The sequence below is a fragment of the Fukomys damarensis genome, unplaced genomic scaffold, assembly GCF_012274545.1.
Source record: "Fukomys damarensis isolate Sample0158 unplaced genomic scaffold, DMR_v1.0_HiC HiC_scaffold_13, whole genome shotgun sequence".
Taxonomy (NCBI): Eukaryota; Metazoa; Chordata; class Mammalia; order Rodentia; family Bathyergidae; genus Fukomys; species Fukomys damarensis.
In genome coordinates this window covers 27,484,886-27,505,510 of record NW_022900925.1, presented here as the reverse complement: position 1 = coordinate 27,505,510, position 20,625 = coordinate 27,484,886, and the positions used below count along the sequence as shown (strand labels likewise).

At 43.2% G+C, this 20,625-nt stretch overlaps 1 protein-coding gene and 1 pseudogene across 3 annotated transcripts; one reads left to right on the top strand and one right to left on the bottom strand.

Moving 5' to 3' along the window:
* Positions 1-178: 178 nt before the first annotated feature.
* On the bottom strand, positions 179-13,064 carry Mks1 (MKS transition zone complex subunit 1). 3 transcript variants are annotated; one of them, XM_010620243.3, is made up of 18 exons: positions 12,922-13,063; positions 12,413-12,522; positions 11,077-11,150; positions 10,515-10,670; positions 9,442-9,539; positions 9,057-9,185; positions 8,702-8,806; positions 7,966-8,074; positions 6,150-6,206; positions 4,868-4,910; positions 4,564-4,629; positions 3,068-3,138; positions 2,646-2,715; positions 2,434-2,541; positions 1,620-1,753; positions 1,019-1,101; positions 839-936; positions 179-747 (listed from the first exon to the last, which is right to left on the bottom strand). In XM_010620243.3, the coding sequence occupies exons 1-18, from the start codon at positions 12,999-13,001 to the stop codon at positions 656-658; spliced, it is 1,683 nt and encodes a 560-aa protein (XP_010618545.1). In that variant the 5' UTR covers positions 13,002-13,063; the 3' UTR covers positions 179-655. The 3 variants fall into 3 exon arrangements, with proteins under 3 accessions (XP_010618545.1, XP_010618546.1, XP_019062494.1); XM_010620244.3 differs by having other exon boundaries at positions 11,077-11,147; XM_019206949.2 differs by lacking the exons at positions 179-747; positions 1,019-1,101; positions 1,620-1,753 and having other exon boundaries at positions 11,077-11,147; positions 12,922-13,064.
* A 5,665-nt stretch (positions 13,065-18,729) lies between these two features.
* Positions 18,730-20,248, top strand: LOC104859659 (annotated as a pseudogene).
* The last annotated feature ends 377 nt before the right edge of the window (positions 20,249-20,625 follow it).

The window sequence follows — 20,625 nt, the reverse complement described above, 5'->3', positions numbered from 1 at the left end:
GACTGAATTAAGAGAGCCAAAGAAATGCCCCAAAGGGAAAGACAGAAAAGAGAAAGGCAGAAGTGTTAGGGACCCAACGTTAAAAGGTACCTGAGCCAGGCCAGTGACCTGAGGAGAGAAACAGCCCACAGAACATGTCAATATATAAATAGATTTATGTACAAAAAACACAGAAAAAGATACTGTCCAGCTAGCAAAAAAGGATTGGGACCTGCCAGGGTCTTAGATCTCTCACGCTCCTCCTTCCTTGGAGGAAGGCAGGCTCGATTTTTAAAGGCTGTGAAATAGGCAGCTCCCTGTAACTGAGACTGAGACAAGCCAGAAGAGAGGGTGTGTCAAGGACAGGCTAATTAGGGGTTTACCCGTGAAAGTGGTTTCAGACCAAAAGTCCTGTTTTTCTGTGCTGCCCACTTACAGCAGCTGAAATAGAAAGAGGGGCCACATGGGACCATAGGGTTTCTGGCTTTATTCTCACATGGCGCGAAAAAGACCGTGCTGAGAGTCCAGCAGAGGGGCCAGCCTGGGACTTTTCAGCACTTCTGGGCCTTGGCAGGCCGCTGTGATCTCTTGGAAGACGAAGAACCAGGAGGGCATGGGCCTGACATCCCTCGTCTTATCCTCTTATACCACAGGCCAGGGCCAGGGACAAAGAGAGTTAGGAGACCAAGGTTCCTGAGGGGCTCACGAGGTCCTGGGGGAGGCTGTCTCGGGCCTCCTGCATGCGGCGCCGGGCTCGATGGAAGGCCTCTGAAAGGGAAGACGATGCTGCTGTGTAATCGGCTGCTGCATTGTGGGGAAGAATACGGTTCTGGGTGGCCAGCTGGGTGGGGGAGCCTACCTAGCACATTGTGAATGGAACTCTGCTGGCTGAATCCTTCCAAACGGTCCAATACACTCCGCATCCGTTTCTGCAGGGAGCTCGATTCCATGAAGGCCCTGCGGGAAGCCCATCACATGGTCACAACTATTCTTTAGCCCTTAGGGTTGAAGAGCCCAAGACCGAGCTGGGGCAACTCACCTGGACTGCTGCAGGCAGTGCAAGCGGAAAGTGACACTGCCTGTGGTCTCTGTGCGGAGTCCAAAGCGGCTGAGGCGCTCCCCCTGGCGCATGAGTGGAGACAGCATCAGTTTCTGCCGTCTCTGGACCCTACGTGGTGCCTCGTCCCATGGCTGCGGGCCTCCCTGCCATTCTTATTCCTGAGCAGTTTTCCCAGGGAAACCTCATGCCATCATCCAAACCCCATCACTGCAAAGCTAGCTCTGGGCTCCCAAATGCAACTCAGGGAAATTCTAACCCCAGCTAAGAATAAGCAGGCTTCATGCTTCCTGCAACCCCACCCTGCATCTGATCACTGAGGTCTTCAGTCAGGGAAGAATGGCCAGCCATTCAGGAGGATGCCAAGGGAAATCTCTAAGTATACTGTTTTCCAGAGACCTCCTAGGATATCTGTGCAGATATCTATGTGGCCACGACTTCTAGTTAAAACCATAAAAGAAAGTCACTTAGGAATAGTGAGGTGGTAAACAAGTAGGGGAGAGGCCTCAACCCAGAACCCACCCTCTGTAGAATAAAACAGAAACAAAGGTCCCAGCATGACGTCTCCCTGGAGACAGGTCACCTTGAAGGTTCCTGGTATCCGCACGTAAGTCAGGTCCTCCAGCTCCAGAGAGCCGCCAATGAAGAACCTCCTCAGCTCAGCCACAGGACCAAGCTCCATGGGCCTCCACGTGGGCAACGTCAGGGTGTGTGAGCCTGTGCCAGGGAAGAGGAGCATGGGGCCAGGGCTACCAGGGGCACGTGGCCCCTCACTGACTCTCCAGCAATGACCACACCTGGTCTGGTGACAACCTGACCGCTGGGGAAGGTAATCACGGTGGTTAACAACACCTGTTTGGAATGCGGACAGAAATGTGAATCTCAGCTCTTCCAGTGATCATCAGCATGGCCAGGACAAGTTCCTCAACCTCCCCAAGCCTCCTCTTCCTCAACCCATGTAATGGAAATAACACCCTTACTTATACCTCACAGGGTGGTTGAAGAATTGGGTGAGAAGCATTTAGCACAATGCCTGGCACTCAGCAAGAGGCCGCGGCTTTTATTTCAAAGTGAATGCCTATTCAGTCACACCACATATGCCAAGAACCCAATTATCTATCATGTAGCTTCTCTTGCAAGGTCTTAAATCCAATCAGAGGAGCAAGAGGCACGTAATGGCTTCAGTGAGTCAATTCCAACATCACATCTAATTTTCATTATTTGTCTCTAATGGAGCAAGGAGAAATTCCTCAAAAGAACAAAACATCTAAAGTTAAATGCTTCTAATCCCAAATTATTCCTATTTCTCCTCAGAAGCATTCAAATCTGGGAACCTTAGTCTTTTTCCTAGGACTGAAGACACGTGCGTCATCTGAAGGGCAGGGATAAGAGATTACCTGGGGTGGTAGGCAGCACCACAGCCCCATAGCCTTCCACACGGTACCTCTGCCAGAAGTCCAGGGAGCGGACCTCACAGTAGAGCACAGGCCACTCCAGGAGAGCATCTGGATATAAGGGAGGAAAGCAGCCAGGTCACAGGAGGCCATGGTCAAAGGAGACTGTGGGCTGAGGAGAACCGAAGCCCAGGATCAACTGCTGCCCTACTCACCAGCTGATTCGTCCTCATGCAGAAAGAATGCTTCAAATGTGAATGGGTAGGAGAAGTACGCTACGTTGTCCTGAAAAGGAGGAATGTCACTTTATACTCAATGTCAGAAGGTGGCCAAGGCCTCACTTGGAATTTGTTAACCCCTGTGGCTAATGACAGGGTCATTTTCACACAGAAAAAATAAAAATGATCACGCTGGTGGGAATTGAGACGCTGAGTCAAAGAGACAGCAGAATATAAGCTGCCACTATCCTCAAAATGACTGAAAGAGGCCCCCAGCCCTGGCAGCCCTCAGAGCCCACCAACAAGGGTCAGGCCCAAGTTGAGCTCTTTCCCAGAGTACACAGCTGTTGACCTGACTAAGCTATGCCACCCCAGGAACAGATTCTCCTTCTCTTTCAGGGAAACTGGATTCTCCATACCATTCCCAGGGACTTTGTGGCACAGGTCTGGGTTACTCCTGAGAGCTGATGGAATTCTGGGCTCGACCAGTCTGAAAGCCAAAAATACCAAATATAGTAAGTTTACCTGGGAGGAGCCCAAGTCATTGAGAAAAAAAATGAAGTTCCTTCATTCATTCATCCATCCACTCATTCATACAAGTCACGTATTTATAAGTTCCCGAGAGTCTGCTACTTGCTAGTATGATTTGGAGATTTCTTGGTGACTAGATACGAAAGACCCCCTATCTCCCATGAAGTTCACATCCTAGTGTGCACATGGAAGAAGAGACATACAAGACCCACAAGAGATTATCAGGGGGCAGTAAGTATCATACTAAATACAGAACAAGGGACTCGATGACTTGGAGATTCATTCAGAGTAGGGGTAAAAGAAGAAATGACACTGAGACCTAAACCGAAAAAGAACCAGCCAAGCAATGATATGGAAGAAAGGATCTTTAAATGGTCCTGTGGAGGTGAAGGGTAGGAATGACACTGGCAATGTCAACAGCAGGAAGAATGACTGGAATGCTGCCAGGGAGAGAGAAGCTGGAACCACCTCACGCATGGTGTGGAGTTTAGAGTTCACACCAAGTGTGAGGGTAAGCTGTTGCGGTTTTCAGCTCAAATGAGACCAAACCGCTTAGCATTTTTAACAACACAATGCAGCAATGTGTGTGTGGCAAAGAAGCTACCATGGGGGAGCAAGAGAGGAAGCAAGAGGATAAGTCAGAAACTTAACGTACTGGCTCAGGCAAGAGATGGCAGCAGCTTGGTGTAGGATGCTAGGGAGAACAGACAGATCCAGGATGGAGCTGAAAGGAACTTCTCATGGCCTGACTGGCTACAGCGAGCTAGAGAAAGCAAGCAATTGTGCAGATCTCCTAGGGTTTGGGTATCTGCAACTAAACGGATGTCACTGCCATTTTGCTAGAATGGGGAGGACCAGGGAGGGAGGTTTGAGGGAGAACTGAGAATTCTTGGTCACGTTAAGCAGAAATGGCAAAGAGGTAACTGGATATAAATGTGGAGTTAGAGGAGAGGCAAAAGCTAGAGAGGAATCTGGGAGTCTGAGAGACACAGACGAAATTTAAACCATGGGAGGGGTGTGACTGCCTAGAAGACTGTAAGTAGAGAATAAAAGGAGCCTAGGCTCAGCCTCGGATATGTGCAGTTTAAGGTCAAGAGAAGAGGAGGAATCAGCCAAGGAGCCTGATCAGCTCCCAGTGAGACGGAGGACAGGAGTGTAGGGCCAGAAGCAAGACAAGGGAAGAAAAGTGAGCTGTGTAATAGGCTTCAGAGAAGCCAAGTAAGGGGAAAGCAGAGAAGTCACCACTGGATTTGGCAATGTGAAAGTGCTCTACGTCCTTGAAAAGAACAGTATCGGCTTCGGCTGAGAAGCAGATGGAAGCCTGGCTGAAGCCCCTAGAACTGTTGAATGGGCATAGAAGGGGAGACTGAAGAGTATTACTTACTACCAGCTGGCAGTTCCACAAAGAAATGGACGTAGAGATTGTCATACTCATAGCCTTGGGCTGAAACTAAAAGAGAAAACAAATTACATTAGCTTATTCTCCTAGGCTTAGTCCTGAGGGGCATACAAGCTCTGGAAATAAGTCATCTGTGGGCCTGGAACACTCCATTTCCAGGAAAGACTCATCATAAGTTTCCCCTGTTGCAGACAGGCCAAGTTGTGGGGTTCCTTGGGGTGAGGTATGTTACTCACAGCTTCATCAGACTCACCCGTGCAGGGTGGGATCCGTCGGATAAGACACTTACCTACCTCTCCATTTACAAAGAGCCGGAGGGCACCGGGGGCCGTCTAAGGTAGAGAGAAGGGGGAAGATCAGGGGCCTGCACGGACTCAGCACTTCTCCTCCAGCCCCATCCACAGATCTAAGTCGGACCCTGGGCCACACTGCTGCACTTTCTCCCCGCCCTAACTCTTCAGTGCAGGGCCGCTCCCTTCATTTCTAAAATCCAAGGGGAAAAGCACACAATTTCAAAGGCAGGGAGGGCAGTGTAGCCTGGGAAATTACCAAGGGAAGCAACAACAGCATCCTTCAGAGTGCGATGGCCACTAAACCCTTTTATGGCTGAGGCCAAGAACCTGAGGGTTTTCTTTTTTAATTAGTTGTGTATTGTCTTATGTAACTTTTTAATGTGAATATCTGTTGTTTATACAATATGAAAATAAGTTAATTTTTTAGAGACAGCGAGAAGAAAACCCATGGGTAGTTCCTTGTTTGCAGATCTAGAAATGAAACTCCTGGCATGAGGGAAGACATGGAACAGGACCCAAAATAACTAACCTAAACTGTTTGGTTTGATTTTCGTTTTTAAGATCCAAAATATTAGCTAGGTGTGGTGGTGCCTGCCTGTGATCCCCGCACTCTGGGAGGCTGAGGCAGGAGGATAACAATTTTCAACCCAGCCTGGAAACTTAGAGCGACCCTGTCTCAAGAAATTTTTAAAAATAAATAAAACAAGGCTGGGAATATTGCTTAATGCAAAGGCTCTCAGTTTAATCCCCAGTACTGGAAAAGCAAAAAAGAGCCAAAACATTTGATAAGCAGAAATAACAACCATTCCCCCTCTATGGGGCACTTTGGAAAAATATCCACATGAAGAGTGAAGAAGGTATTTTCATCTTTATATTAATTTTAAAATTAATTACAAAGTCATATATGAATACATAGTTTTACCATTAATAGAAAGTCATAACTACCTAAATTTTGGGAATAAAAAGTGAAAGCTCCTGACATAGTCTTCTCACCACCCAAAACCCATCTATAACCTCCAAATCCCACCCCATCCCCAGAGAAAGCCGCCCAAAGCTTGTGTGCACACTTTCAGACCCTTTTCTATGTGAACAGCTCTCTATCAATGTGCTATCTTAAGACACATAACCAGGACTATGCCATCTATGCCACTCTCCAACTTCCTCTTTAGACTGCAGTTTGTCTTGGGGACCTTTAAGAGACAGGCACTATTACTCATCCACAGGCAGAATGCTCTGGCTAAACACAGCTGCCGGGGCTGCAGGAAGCAAGCTACCCACCATCTCAAAGTCTGTACCCACGAGGCTGCTGAGATACTCCTTGTGTCGGCCATAAAGCTGAGGAAACAAAGCAAACCATCCCTCAAGATGCAGCCCAAATTCCTCAAAAGATTAAAACTAGACCTTCCAGGCCAGGCGTGGTGGTGCACGTGTGTAATCCCAGCACTCAGGAGGCTGAGACAGGAGGATTGCTATGAGTTCAAGACCAGCCTGGATACATAGTGAGTTCCAGGTCAGTCTCAACTACATAGTGAGATCCTGTCTCAAAAAACCAAAATAAATAAATAAATACATAAATAAAACTAGACCTTCCGTTTGACTCAGCTATTCCTTTTCTAAGTATCTTCTGGAGAGAGTTAAAAGCATCATACCACAGTGATATATACATAGCCATGTTTATTGTGGCACAGTTTGTAAGAGCTAAATCTTGGAAACAACCCAGATGCCCACTGAACTGATGAATGGATAAAGAAAATGTGGTGTTTATATATAATGGAGAACTACTCAGCCATAAAGATAAATTTGAGACATTTTTAGGTAAATGGATGCACCTTGAGACCATACTTTTAAGTGAAACAAATCAGATACACACATTTAAATATCATATTGTTTCTCTTGTGTGAGAAACCAAAAAGGTAAATAAGGACTAAAATGGATGACAGATATTGGGAAATAGGAAGAAAATGTTCAAATGGGAAGGGAAACAAGGGAGGAGAGGGGTAAGGGGAGGAAGGAAAAAGGAAAAAAAAAGAGAATAAAAAGAAAAAAGTAGGAGAAAAAGCTTTTCTAAATAAGGGGAAGAAAGGTTGAAGGAAGGTGAGGGGAATGGGAAAAAAAGAAGAGTCAAGATAGACTGTGTACAGGTGCAAGTTCTCTATGATAAACGTGTTCATTATGTAAATTAAAAGTATGCCAATAAAATTAATTTTAAAAGCAACAATAAAAAAACAAAATGCATTTAGAAAAAAAAAAAAAGATGCAGCTCAAGCCAAACCAGGGTTCAGCTCTGAAGGGGAGGAAGAAGCAATAATGAGAAAGATTAGGGACAGCCGGAGGCCTAAGCATCCCAGGTACTCCCATTTTAAATCTTAGCACTCTGGAAGGCCGAGGCAGGAGGATAACACCTCTGAGTCAAGCCGGGGCAACTTAGCAAAGTCAAATATAAAAAATAAAATATTAAAAATATGGGCTGGGGATGCTCAGTGTGAAGGCTCTAGAGTCAGTCTCCAGTGATGGTGAGGATGACGATGACGATGGTGACAATGGTCATGATGTAGAGCACAGAAGCTCCAGAGTCAGCTGTTCTGGGACTGAATCCTGGCTCTCACACTTACTAGCTCCTCAATCTCAATTTCTTCATTTTAAAAATGATAATAATAAACGTGTTTGCCTCATAGGCAGCTCGCAAGTTCAGGGCCAGCCTGGGCAACTTAGCAAGTCTCTATCTCAGACAAAAACACTAAAACTTAAAAGGGCTTGGGACGTAGCTAAGTGACAGAGCACTTGCCTAGAATGCATAAATCCCTGGGTTCAATCCCCAATACCACACATACAAACGAAGTGCTTTCCTTGAAGGGGTATCACAAGGTCTAAATGCAATGTACGTGAAGGACCCAGCACAGAGCACGGTCAGTGCTCATAAACGGCCACTCTCACTTTATGCTACAGTTTTAGCAAAAGCTTCTGTCAGATCTATCAGCTATGCTTTCCTGCTCAGAAGAGGGCCGTGAGGAGCAGGAGCTTTCCCTGCATGCATGGTCTCAGCTCCCACGCGTGGGCGGCCTTGCCTGTGGGCTTGGAAGGAAATGCCTCTTACATCCTTGAACACGCGCTGTTCCCGCTCCTCCTCTTCCGGCTGTGCGAGGGAGGACACATTGTCGATCGTATACTTCCATAGCTCCTGCTTCTCGCCCTCGGTCTCGATTCTGTAGGTCAAAGCCACAAAATGACCACCTCTGATGAGAAGAGTGGGCCCTCCAGACCCATCCCAGGATGAGCTGTCATGGGCCACACACCTGGCTTGAAGTATATGACAACAAAAGTGGCCATAAAGGTTACTGGAAGAGGGAGACAGAGCGGCAAAGCAGGAAGGGCATCAGACTAGGCTCAAAGAGTATAGGTCCTGGGCCCATTTCCACCACAAAGTCACAGTAAGAACCTAAAGCACAACATCTGTGGCAACGAGTTTTCTCATCTGGAAAATGGGCAGTTTGGTCCCGCTAATGTCTAACTTACAGTTCTGTTATCTCAGACAGTTCTGTTATCTCAGGAAGAGTTCACCAGGCCCTGTTGAGTCCCTTTGCATTCAGCAGTGCAAAGGATCATTTTTTCTTCACTGTGCTGCAGCTGAAATGGCCCCTTTCAAACTGGCTGCACATTTCCTGACAGTTTCCTAAGGGCCTATGGCCCCGAAGATAATGTGTACCATGGCCTGGGAATCTAAAGGTAGGAACAGATGAGGGGTTTCCTCAGAATCTACTTGACTAAGGACAAGAAGGGCAGCCAGGCAAGGAATGTCAGTCTCCATCCATCCCCTTTCTTCCTCTCCTCACCTGTAGGGTCCTTTGAGGCCAGAGAAGTCAGGTTTTACTGTGATTACACCATTGCTGTCCACCTTCAGAATACAGAGCACATGCTCATATGACTTATAGCCAAGCCTAGAAAGCAAGAAATCAACATCAAGTTTCAGGATCCTTGGTGCCACCTCCAGGGAAAGAGAAAGTCAGTCTACTTCCGGGAGGAGGCCAGAGGAAGAACTATTACGAAAGCTATTGTGTTAAAACATTTTCTTCTGAGTACAGGGAAGAAGATACTCCATATACCCATATATCCCTGATGACTATAACAGGAAGATGACAGTTAGGAGAAGAGGACGAGGGTCTGAGCTGGCAGTGAAGCTTCACTTACTTTCCATAGGGCCCCAGGTCTGCCATGATGTACATTGTCTGAAGAGGCGTGTTAATGACATGGTTGCTCCTGATGAACTCTTCTGAAGGCTCCCAGGTGATGATGCGTGACTTGAGGATGCCGCCCTCCCTGGGAGAAAACCACGAAGGGTCACTTCCCTTGAAACCCCCCGAGTAGCCTGAAGGGGAGCACAGGCAGTGATAGCAAATCTTTTAGAGCTTTCAATGATAGCACAGTCTGCTGCGGCATGCATGCCCTAGGTTTGCCACCCCTGGTCTAGGGGGACACACCTCTGTGGTGGTCCACAGCAGAAGGGGAAGCTGAATCACGGGGTGCTGCATGGGAGAACCACAAAGCCTCCACCCTAACCCCAATTTCAACTCACGTTCCTCTCCTGTCCTGCCGTCGTCGCCTAACATTTGCCATTCGCTCGACCAAGAATGACGGCACCTCATTGGCTGCGGTGGTCATTTTCTGACAATGCTGGGGGAAGACAACGGTCCTGTGAAAGCCATCCAGTCAGGGTGACATGGGGGCCAAGCACCTGAGGGAAGTCTTCCTTCTGAAATCTAACAGGTACGGCCACATTGAAGTTACACAGGCTACTAGAGGGGAGACTAGATAATCAGCCCAAAGAGGACTCCTACCATGTCTTGGTTTGCCCTAGCAGTTTAGGAATGAGTTATTTCTGCAAATATTAAAATCAGTGTACATTCTTTGGGCATAATAACCCTACAGAAAGTTGGGCTGGTTTGCCTGTTGATATCCACGTTAACTACATAGGTAGGTAATGCCAAAGGGAACTTCGTGGAAAATTCTCACATGGGTAACTAAACACAAACTGTATTTTTATTTGTTTTTCTAAAACAGACAACTACAATTTTATATGTTACCAGCTCAAAGCTTTCCTGAAGAAAGCATGCTAATCTTTCAAATATATTCATTTAATATGACCTCTCAGTAGAAATCTAGAACATCACAGACCCCCCCACCCAAAAAAATCTGAAAATATGGGCTTTAAACTCAAGGAATTTAAAAATCTCACCAAGAAGACAGAACACATACAATGATTGAAGAAAACATAAAGCAAGTCCAAAAGGGAATGGTGACATAGGCAAATTGAGGATAAGCCATTGCCCATGGCTGATAGGTACTTTTCTTCAAAACTATACAAAGTTTTGGCTGAATTTTATCTAGATTGTTCTAGATTCTGTACACCTATCTCACCATTTTGTACAGGCTGGTTCCCCCAGGACTTCCAGCACGCGGAGAAAAGAGCAGCAACCACAATACCTGTGCCCTATCTATTCTAACCTGGGTGCCTGCAAGCAGCTCACAACAGTTTCTAGTCAGCTACCTGTTCTTGCTTCACACTTCCAATGTAATACACAGAACCAGTGAGATCAGAAAACTAGGGGAGGAAACAAAGGAAAATTAGCACCTTGGAAAGAACAGTACCTCCTCTAAGTTGGTGTATCTGTCAGAGTCGGTGTAGGTAAAGATTCGTCGATTCTTCCTGCCACCAGAGCTCTCCAGCTTCACGATCTCTTGGCGGTACTGACAATCCAAAGGACTCTGACAGGCTGCTTCATTTTGGTACAGATCCACTTCAAACTGAGGTCACCACAAGGAAACAGATCTACTGAGAATTTATCAAGTTCTTCTTCATACAATCAAATCACTTCTATAAAACTGATGCTATTTGATATATTTTCATAAGCAACTCACATTTATCTAAGTAGTAGAGGGCAGGGGATACAAGAACTTTACAGCTAAAAGGAGCCAGAGCGATGGTCTAATCGCTGTTATGGATGGCATACAACCCAGAGATCAGATGTGCCTGAACCGGCACCATAAAACTGAGTAGTGGCAGTCATTATGTTACGCTGCCCCCATAAACACAACAGGGGAAAGTATAAACCATTAGTTTTCTGGAAATCAGTCTGGCAATATGTATCACCAGCTAGGTGGAGGTGGACCAAGTAGAAACAGTCTGAGCAGACAAATAACACTGTCTTACTTGGCTAAAGAGCTTCTCCTGCCACCCAATCTCAACCTCTTCCTCTTCCTCTTCATCTGGGCGGTGTCCACCTCCAAAGATGAAAAAGTGAGTCAAATGCTTGAAATAAACCAGCACTACTTCTTGCTCTATGGCTGGTAATAATCAAAGTCCCTGCTCTTGTAGTTGCTATAAAACCCTCTGGAGTTCAGTGGTTAATTAAGCACTCAATCTAGAAAAAGGCCAGAAAGGCTGTGGATATACTCTGTTAGTATGAGCAGAAGCCAAGATTAGGACTCAAGAAGTCTTAGTCACTATTTTAATATGAATAAAAGGCAGTACTGCCTTCCAGGAAATATTTTATTGAATTCAGTATCAGGAACTGAAATTTAGTACAGGCTGAAGAGCCAGTCCTTCTTCAATCCTAAATGACTTCATTAGATAAGAGCCCTCGCTTTTTTATCTGACCCTTCCTAAGTCCTTATACAGAATCATAAGCCTTGTAACTTAAGAGACCAAGCATTAGGAGAGGACAGGGGAGGCAAATAAACTGATTTTTTAAAGCACCAAATCTAATATAATTCTGGCTGAGTATGCCTTTTTTAGAGTCACATGCTTTACAATCCACCAGCCTACATTCTTACCTAGGAACTTTTCTTTTCAGTACTGGGATATGAACACAGGGCCTTCACACCAAACTATATGCCCAGGCTGGCCCCTTTATAAATTTTGCAACAGAATCTCAATTATTCACTAAGTCGTCCAGGCTGGGCTCCAACTTTTGTGTACCACTACGCCCAGCAGACCCAAGCCAATAAAAGAGAAACAACAAAAGCAGAAGACTAGCAATCTAAGCACCCTAACCTCTCTTCTTCCCTCTGTGGTTTTCCAGATAAGGAAATTTACAAGAACAGAGTTGATATTCACATGTGCATTTTTCAAGCAGTCTCCAATTTTAAAATTGCTTATAGAAGAGTTCACATGTGTATTTAGAGTGTGGAGCACATTTTCTTTTGTCAAAAGTATGGTATTTGTTATTTCACTACATTTGACTACTAATTAAATCTATATTTGGTGGCAGAAATTTTTAAACACAATTCAATTTTTAAACACAATACAATATAGTAATTAAGACTTCCTGGATTCAAAACCTGGCCTCTGGGTTCAACATTTACCTACTGTGTGACACTAATTAAGGAACTAATTCAACCTCTTTAAGCCTTCTGTTGTTCCTGTGTAAGAAACTGAAGATTTCTATTAAGATCAAAGGCCTGGATCTACTGTTCCAAGAGATACTTCTCCTGTCCCAGACCCTTCCCCAGATTCCCAAAGGGCCACATGCCACCGTAATACCCACTGGCAGTTGGGTGAGGAGTAAAGGTGGCCAAGTCTATAAGGTCTTTCCCGGGCTGAGCAACAGGCTGATAATGAAGAAAGTTGCTTGATGTGATTCTTTGCAGATGAACTCTGTCAAGAAAAGAGAATCCCAAAATATTACACACACAACCTGTAGATGAACACAGCAAGGATTGGGGAAACAAAACCCAGAGGTGGAGTTGCCAAGGGTGCTGGGTGCACACAACTGAGAGGTGGGTGGGGTGCACGGCTCTACCGGGAAGTTAAGAGTAAAAAGTTGTGTTAGGGGCACAGGATCCTGAAGGACAGGGCTCAGGGGAAGGACTTGGAAGGACTGGAAGGTATGCTTGGAAGCTGTGACAGAGAAGGGTCCAGGTAGTGCCCGGAGATGTGTGGAGATCGGGAGGAAACTAGTTCGGATTGAAAGCGGAAGTAAGGGCCTCAGAACACCGAAAAGTTTAGGCTCGCGTTATCTGAGAGCATAAAATCATATGACCCGGATATTTCTACCGGAGGCGCAAGTTGCGCACGGGATCCCGCGAACGATACACAGCTTCTCCGGTGTCAGTGTTCCAGGCGGTCTCCGCCATGACAGCTGCGACTCGTCGCAGTAGCGCCGGAAAGCGCACCGCCCTCGCTCCCCTGGCAACGGAGACACAAGCTACGGGAAGCTAAGGAAGCCAGCCATCCGCAGTTGCAGTTTTTGCCCGGCAGTTCCCTGTGAGCTCCAGGCAGAGAGTGCTAATGAGCTCGAGTTGCTTTCTTGCCGCAGTTCATCGCTTGCCATGTGTGTGAACAAAGCTCACTCATACCCAGGCGGGATTTTGATGCGCTGTGCAAAGGAGGAAACAGTAATGGGGTCCACACCCAGGTGAACTGAGTGAGTCTTTACCCTCTACTTTTTCCACTGTTCCAGGCTACCTTCCACTGAACGCGTGAGAAGTTTGGTCTGAAAGTCGACGGACATGGCTGAAAGAATGCATCTGTTATTCTCAAAGAAAGCAAGCAAGGTGGTGCCATGCAGCACGAAAACATATTCTTGGAAGAAAATTAATGTGCCGGCTTTATTAGTCGTTCTGTTGGTATTCACTGAGCCAAGAGAAAGAAAAAACAAGGAAGCCAACAATACAAACAAGGAAGGCGGCCATAAGGAAGGAAAAGATGAGTTTATGAACTGCCTCTCCCCATGGGGTGTGTTAGTTCTGGATTATTAAACCAGTATAGATACTCCATCGGACCCCTGACATGCCAACGATGTGACATTGAGAAGTCACACTTCTTCCTACCGACTGTGGAAGGAAGGATACAACATAATCCCAAGTCTGGCATCCTGGCACCTTTGGAATGTCAACATCTGTTATCCTTTGACATTTGTTACCCATCCAACAGAGTAAGCGTCCTGTGAATTCAGGAATCACATGATTATGTGGCCTTAGGAGCCCTGGGCACCTTGGTCACTATTTGTGTAACACCAAGGACTCACCATTAACAGTACAACCTGGGCACTTTGCATTAGCCCTCCTTCTCATACAAACCACTCTAGGTATGTTTATTCCCACTTAGCAGATGAAGTTAGTGAAGGCCAGGGGTTAAAGGGCTTGCTAAGGCTGTAGTCTAATTATAAGTGGTAAAAACCCTGGAATTCCAACCCAGTCAGGTCTACCTGTCTTTTGAAGCCCAGTACCTTCTCTTCTGACTCACAGCCTATCAGTTTATTCCATAAGAACACACAATTTCCAGTCTAAGGAATCATTATTTCAACAGATGAAACCTTAGAGGCAGAATACTAGCTCCTTAAAAAATGCTCATTACCTTTTTTTCTTTTAAAATTATGAATAAGCTGGGCATAGTGGCGCAGGCCTGTGATCCCAGCACTCGGGAGGCTGAGGCAGGGGGATTGCCATGAGTTTGAGGCCAACCTGAGCTGTGAGTTCAAGGCCAGCCTGAACTACATTGTGAAGTCTTGTCTCAAAAAACCAATAAATAAATAATAAAGTTGTGAATAGACAACACTTCCATGTGAACAACAAAAGAGAGATAAAGGTGAAGCCTGCACCAACAGGTTAGTTTTACAACCAAATCAAACTTCCATATGGAAGTCTAGCTTCTATAATTACAAGCAAAATAGTTATACACATGGTATGTAAACATAAGCTATTTATATAAGTAACCATAGCTAGCATTATTATTATACAGATAAACTAGATGTTTAAATTTTTGTTTTGCTTACTGATATCTGTAACTCAAGGCTCTGAAAACTGAGATCCATGAGTGAGATTTGAGGGGTCTTCTCTATATTCCGTCTGGGGCATTTTCTGCAAACAGCTCCTAGTTTCGTGTTGTTTTTTTAAGAATCAGATTCTGGAAGTAGTTTGCACCTTAATAAAAGAATGGCCTTGGCCTAATTTCCTGCTACATTCATGTAGAGTTGACATTTACTGTGTTCTCCCTAAAATAACACACTCTGGGTAAAGCTTTTAATTTAAGACACAACTGCAGTGGGCATGGTGGCAGGCACCCATAATCTCAGCACTCAGGAGATGGAGGCAGGAGGATCATGAGTTTGAAGCCAGCATGGGATATAGTGAGTTCTAGGTCACCTTGGACTACACAATATGACCCTGTCTCAAAAAAAGTAAAGGAGAAGAATTACACATCCTATCCTTAAGGATAGATATCATTATCTTCATTTCACATATTTAGAAACAAAGACATTATTTGAATTACATACGGTCAAATGGCTAGGAAGCATGGCACATGGACTTGCACTCAAGATGTTTGACAGTGGAATACTCTCAAGCAGTAAAAAAAAAAGAAATGGATTAATGATACAAACAACAACAAAGATGACCCTTAAAATAAAAATACTGAATAGGTAAAAAAAAAAAAAGATGAAGAATGTAAACGCTATATGAGTCCATCGATATGAAACCCTAGAAAATACAAACGAATCTATAATGACAGAAAGCAGATGAGTGTGGTTGCCTAGGGTGGGCTGGATCTTAGGAGGGAGAAATTACAAAGGAGCAGAGGAAAACTTTGGGAGATAGCAGATTTGTTCATTATCTTGATTGTGGTCCTGGTTTTCACCAGTGTATATATACATCAAAATTTATCAGTACTAGGGTGGGGGATTTAACTCAGTGGTACCATTGCCTGCCTTGCAAGCACAAGGATCAGAGTTCAATCCCCAGTACAAAAAAAAAAATATCAGTACTATGTATGCATATTTTAAACATAGTTTAATGTCAATTGTATTTCAACTGTATATGCATGTGTATGTACCGGGAATCAAACTCAGGACCTCGCACTTGCCAGGCAAGTTCTGTGCCACTGAGCTAAATCCCTGTCCCTCAACTATGTTCTCAAAAAAAAAATCTAAAAGTATGTTCTGACCTATATCTATGGGCCTCCTTATATCCACACCTATCTCCACCTCCTCCCCATTTTTTTCTTCCTAAATTAGGGCCATCTGATTCATATCAGAGTAGACCACCAATGAAGACTCCTCCCTACCCAGTTGGTATTTTATATCTTACCTGGGCTCTCCGGACTATAACAATTTAGAAAATCAGAAGAGGAGACCCCACTGCCTCTCTGGGCCTCTGTTACTCACCTTGGTCTCTGGGGGAGATGCTTTTGAATGAAATAATTTTGTAAAGAATAACAGACCTGATTTCTGGTTTTCTCTCCCTCTATCCCGCTTTGATTATAGTAGGAGGGGCTATGAATTATAAACATGTCAGTTATAAAGCAGAGATGATCAAATTGGATAAAAATATAAGATTCAAATATCTGCTCTCTGCAAGGAAAAAGAACCCCACTTGAAATATGAAGAAAATCAATGGGAAAAGATATATTAATTCAAGTAGTAAAAAGAAAGCTGAGAGTGACTGTATTAATAGCAGATAGGGTGTGGCGGTGTATGTCTGTAATCTCAGACTTGGGAGGCTGAGGCAGAAGGATTGTCGTGACTTCAAGACCAGCCTGGGCTACAGCGTGAGACCCTATCTCAAAAAAAAAAACAGACAAAGGAGACCTCAGAACAAGGAATATTACAGGGAAAACAGGTATTTTGTAATAATAAAAGCATCAAGTCATTAGGAGAGCATCAGGAATGTAAATTTTATGTATTTAATGAAAGAAATTATAAATATATGAAACAAAAATTGATGGACATGAAAGGAGAAATAGACAAATCTACATTTATCATTGAAGATATCAATAGTTTTCTCTTAGCAAGTGATAAAACATGCAGACAGAAAATCAGTAAATAACCGAAAGACTTGAACATCATCATTAATCAATTTGATCTTGTTGATGTTTGAAGAACACTCCACTCAAGAACAGAATGCATAGTCTTTTCAAATTCACTCAGGACATTGACTGAACAAGACTGTTTGCAGACTATAAAATAAATCCTAATGATTAGCATTGGCAGAAGAAATCTCAGCACACTGAAGACTACCCATTGATATGATCCATTCTGAAGCCATGTTAACAAAAACTTACTTATAGATGTAATGTAGTCCCATCAAAATACTAACAGTGTTCTGCACAGAATTAAAAAAAAATCTTAAAATTTATACAGACCCAGAAAAGACTTATAATAGCCAAAGCAATCCTGGGCAGCAAGAGCAAAGCAAGAGGCATCAGAATCTCAGATCTCAAGTCATCTTACCAAGTTTCAGTAATAAAGACAACATGAAACTTTCACAAAACAGACTTATGGATGAGTGGAACAGAACAGAGGATGTAGAAACAACCCCAGGCACACTCCAACATCTGATCTTTGATGAAGGGACGAAAAACAAGCTGGAGAAAAGTAGCCTCTTCAACAATGTTGCTAGGAAAACTGGTCATCCACATACAGAAGACTGAATGTAGATTCATATTTCCCACCATGCAAAAATCAAAATGGATCAAAGACTTATATTCAATATTAAAACAGAAACAATCTGCTGGAAGATAAAATAGATAAAACTCTTGAAGACATAGGTATAGGCAAAGAGTTCCTGATCAGAATCCTAGTTGTACAACAAATAACACAAAGAATCAACAAATGGGATTATATCAAATTAAAAAACTTCTGCCTAGAAAAGGAAACAACCAACAGATTGAAGAGACAACCTACAAATAAGAAAATATTTTACCAGCTACTCCTTGGACAGAGGACTATTATCTAGAATATTCAAAGAACTAAAAAAAAAAAAGACTCCCCAAAATAAAAGACCCAATAAAAATGGGCAACTGAAATTAATATATTTTGCAGAAGAAAAAGTACAAATGGCCAATAAGCACATGAAAAGATGTTGACTATCACAATGGAAATTAAAACAACACTAAGATTTCTTCTTATTGGGAAAAGAGAAAATGAAAAAATGGAAATAAAGTGCAGGGACAGGGGAAAAAAAAGAGAACCAAGACCTGTTATGTAAAGATACAAGATCCCAATAATGAATGTAACTGTACTGTATACCTAAAATGTACCATTAAACTCAATGAGGAAAAATAAATAAATCTTAGTCATTTTAAAAAAAAGATTTCTTATTTCAAAAAGAGTGACTATCATTAAAAGGTCAAATAACAATAAATGCTGGCAAGGCTACAGATAAAAAAGAAACCTTTCTATATTGTTGGTGGAAATGTAAACTAGTGCAAACACTATGGAAATCAGTGTGGAGATTCCTCATTAAAATTACAAATTCTGGCTGGGGATTTAGCTCAGCAGTTCCGTGGCCTGCCTTGTAAGCGCAAGGACCCGAGTTCAATCCCCGGTACCCCCCCAAAAATAAATAAATAGATAAATAAAATTACAAATTCTCTTTGACCCAGCTATCCCTTTCTAGGCATCTTCCTAAGAGTTAAAGTTATCACATTATAGTGATACACATATACCCATGTTTATAGCAGCACAAGTGCAAATCATAATAGCTAAATCTTGGAAGCAGTCTTTATATCTATCAGTAGATAAATGGGTAAAGAAAATCTGGTATTTATACACAATGGTGTACAACTTAGCCATAAAGAAAGATAAACTTGTGGTATTTATAGGAAAAAGGGATGCACCTTGAGACCTTAATGCTTAGTAAAATAAATCAGACACACAAGCTTAAATATCAGATGATTTCTCTTATATGAGAAGCATAAAATATAAATAGTAAAAAATCTTGCATTCAAAGACACAAAGAGGTTGAAATTGAATGGATGGGAAAAATATGCAGCCAATAAGGAGAAGAAAGCTGAAGTGGCTCTACTAACAATACAATTGAAAGGTCCGCTAGGCCTTCAGTCACACAGTTGTCTGGGGGAGCAAAGATGGTGGTGGAGAGGGAGCCTCTTCCATGCAACTCTGAGGAGCTGGAGGATGGAGAAGAAGACCTGTTCACCAGCACTGTCTTCATCCTGGAGTCAAGTCCATCATCTCCAGAACCAGCCAGTCTTCCTACAGAGGATATTAATGCAAACTCCAATGGCCCCCAAACCATCAGAAGTTGTACTAGAGGGTGATAGAGAAGATCTGTTTGCAGAAGCCACAGAATTTTTTTTTTTTTTGGACAACCCAGAAAGGGACCCTATCCTGTCCTCAGAACCTTCTCATACTGGCACACCTGTCACCCCTACTATGCTCATTGCTCCTATAGTTGAATCAAAGAGTATGTCAGCTTCTGAGATATTTGACAGATCCAGGGAAGAGACTGAAGAAGAAGGAAACAGATATTTTTGATATAGCAATTGATGTGTTGGATCCAGGGACAGTTGGCAACAGCATGAAGGCCTACATGGCACATAGAATAACAGCAAAGATTACTCTTTTTCCATGTTCAGTAAGAGTAAATTTTCAGTTAAAAGAAGATTCAGTGACTTTCTTGGTTTGCACAGGAAGTTGGCAAGCAAGTATTTACATGTTGGTTATATGTGCCATCAGCTCCAGAAAACAGTATAGGAAGAATGACTAAGGTTAAAGTAGTAAAAGAGATTCAAATCCACTGATTTTGTAGAAAAATGAAGAACAGTGCTTGAAAGGTATCTTCAAAGAACAGTAAAACATCCAACTTTATCACAAGACCCAAAGGCAATTCTTGGAAAGTTCAGAGCTGCCTAGAGCAGTTAATACACAGGCTCCAGGCGGAGCAGGGATATGGAGGATAGTGAACAAGGCTGCTGACACTGTTAACAAAATGACAATCAAGATGAATGAATCGATGTGTGGTCTGAAGAAAAGCAGTGGCAATATGAGACCCTTGACCAGCAACTTAGGAAACTTCACGCCAGGGTCAAAGCCTCGGTCTGCCGTAAAAAAGAACTTTCAGCCAATACAGTTGCCTTTGCCGAAAGTGCTGCCATGTTAGGCAATTCTGAGGATCACACTGCCGTAACTAGAGCCTGGTCTCAGCTTGCAGAAGTTGAAAAGAAAATAGGCAAGTTACATCAAGAACAAGCTTTTGCCCACTTTTATGTCTTCAGAACTACCTAGTGACTACATTTGTCTTCTTTCTTCAGTGAAGTGCTGGCAAAATGGGAACATGCTGAAATGACTTCACTCACAAAACATGAAACTGAGGCAAAAATGATGTTCACTAACAAACCAGTTAAAATACAGCAAGCTAAAAATGAAATAAGAGAGTGGGAAGCAAAAGCACAGGAGAAAGAGATTTTGAACAGATCTCTAAATCAAGATCTCTAAATTCAAAAAGAAGTGGGAAGATTTGAGAAAGATCAAGGGAAGGATTTTAAAAATGTTATCATCGAGTACTCAGAATCAGTAGTACAAACACAGAAACAGCTAATAAAATTCTGGGAAGCTTTCCTATCTGAAACCAAAGCCATTGTCTAGCAAAAAGACTCAAGAAAAAATTGGATTTTTGTTCCAGTTACCTTGAATTTCACAATGAAATCATTTAAAACTGTCTAAATAAACCACTATATGTTAAAAAAAAATAGAAGACAAAAAAGTGTTATAGGAACAAGGAACATCTTACAATGATTTTTTAAAAAAACACGTGTGAGCCAGGTAGGTGTACACTGACATCACTATGGACCTTACCAACAAAGATTTGAAAGTGTTATAAGGAATTAGAGCATGCTGGAGTGGTGGTGCAGCTGTTTCCTTCCGTTGTATATCAGCGTTTAAGAGGAAAGAACACCAGGAACTAAGGATTCTGTTTAAACCTGTATATAGCTGCTGCTTGGAAAATAAGACTCCCAGTTGGT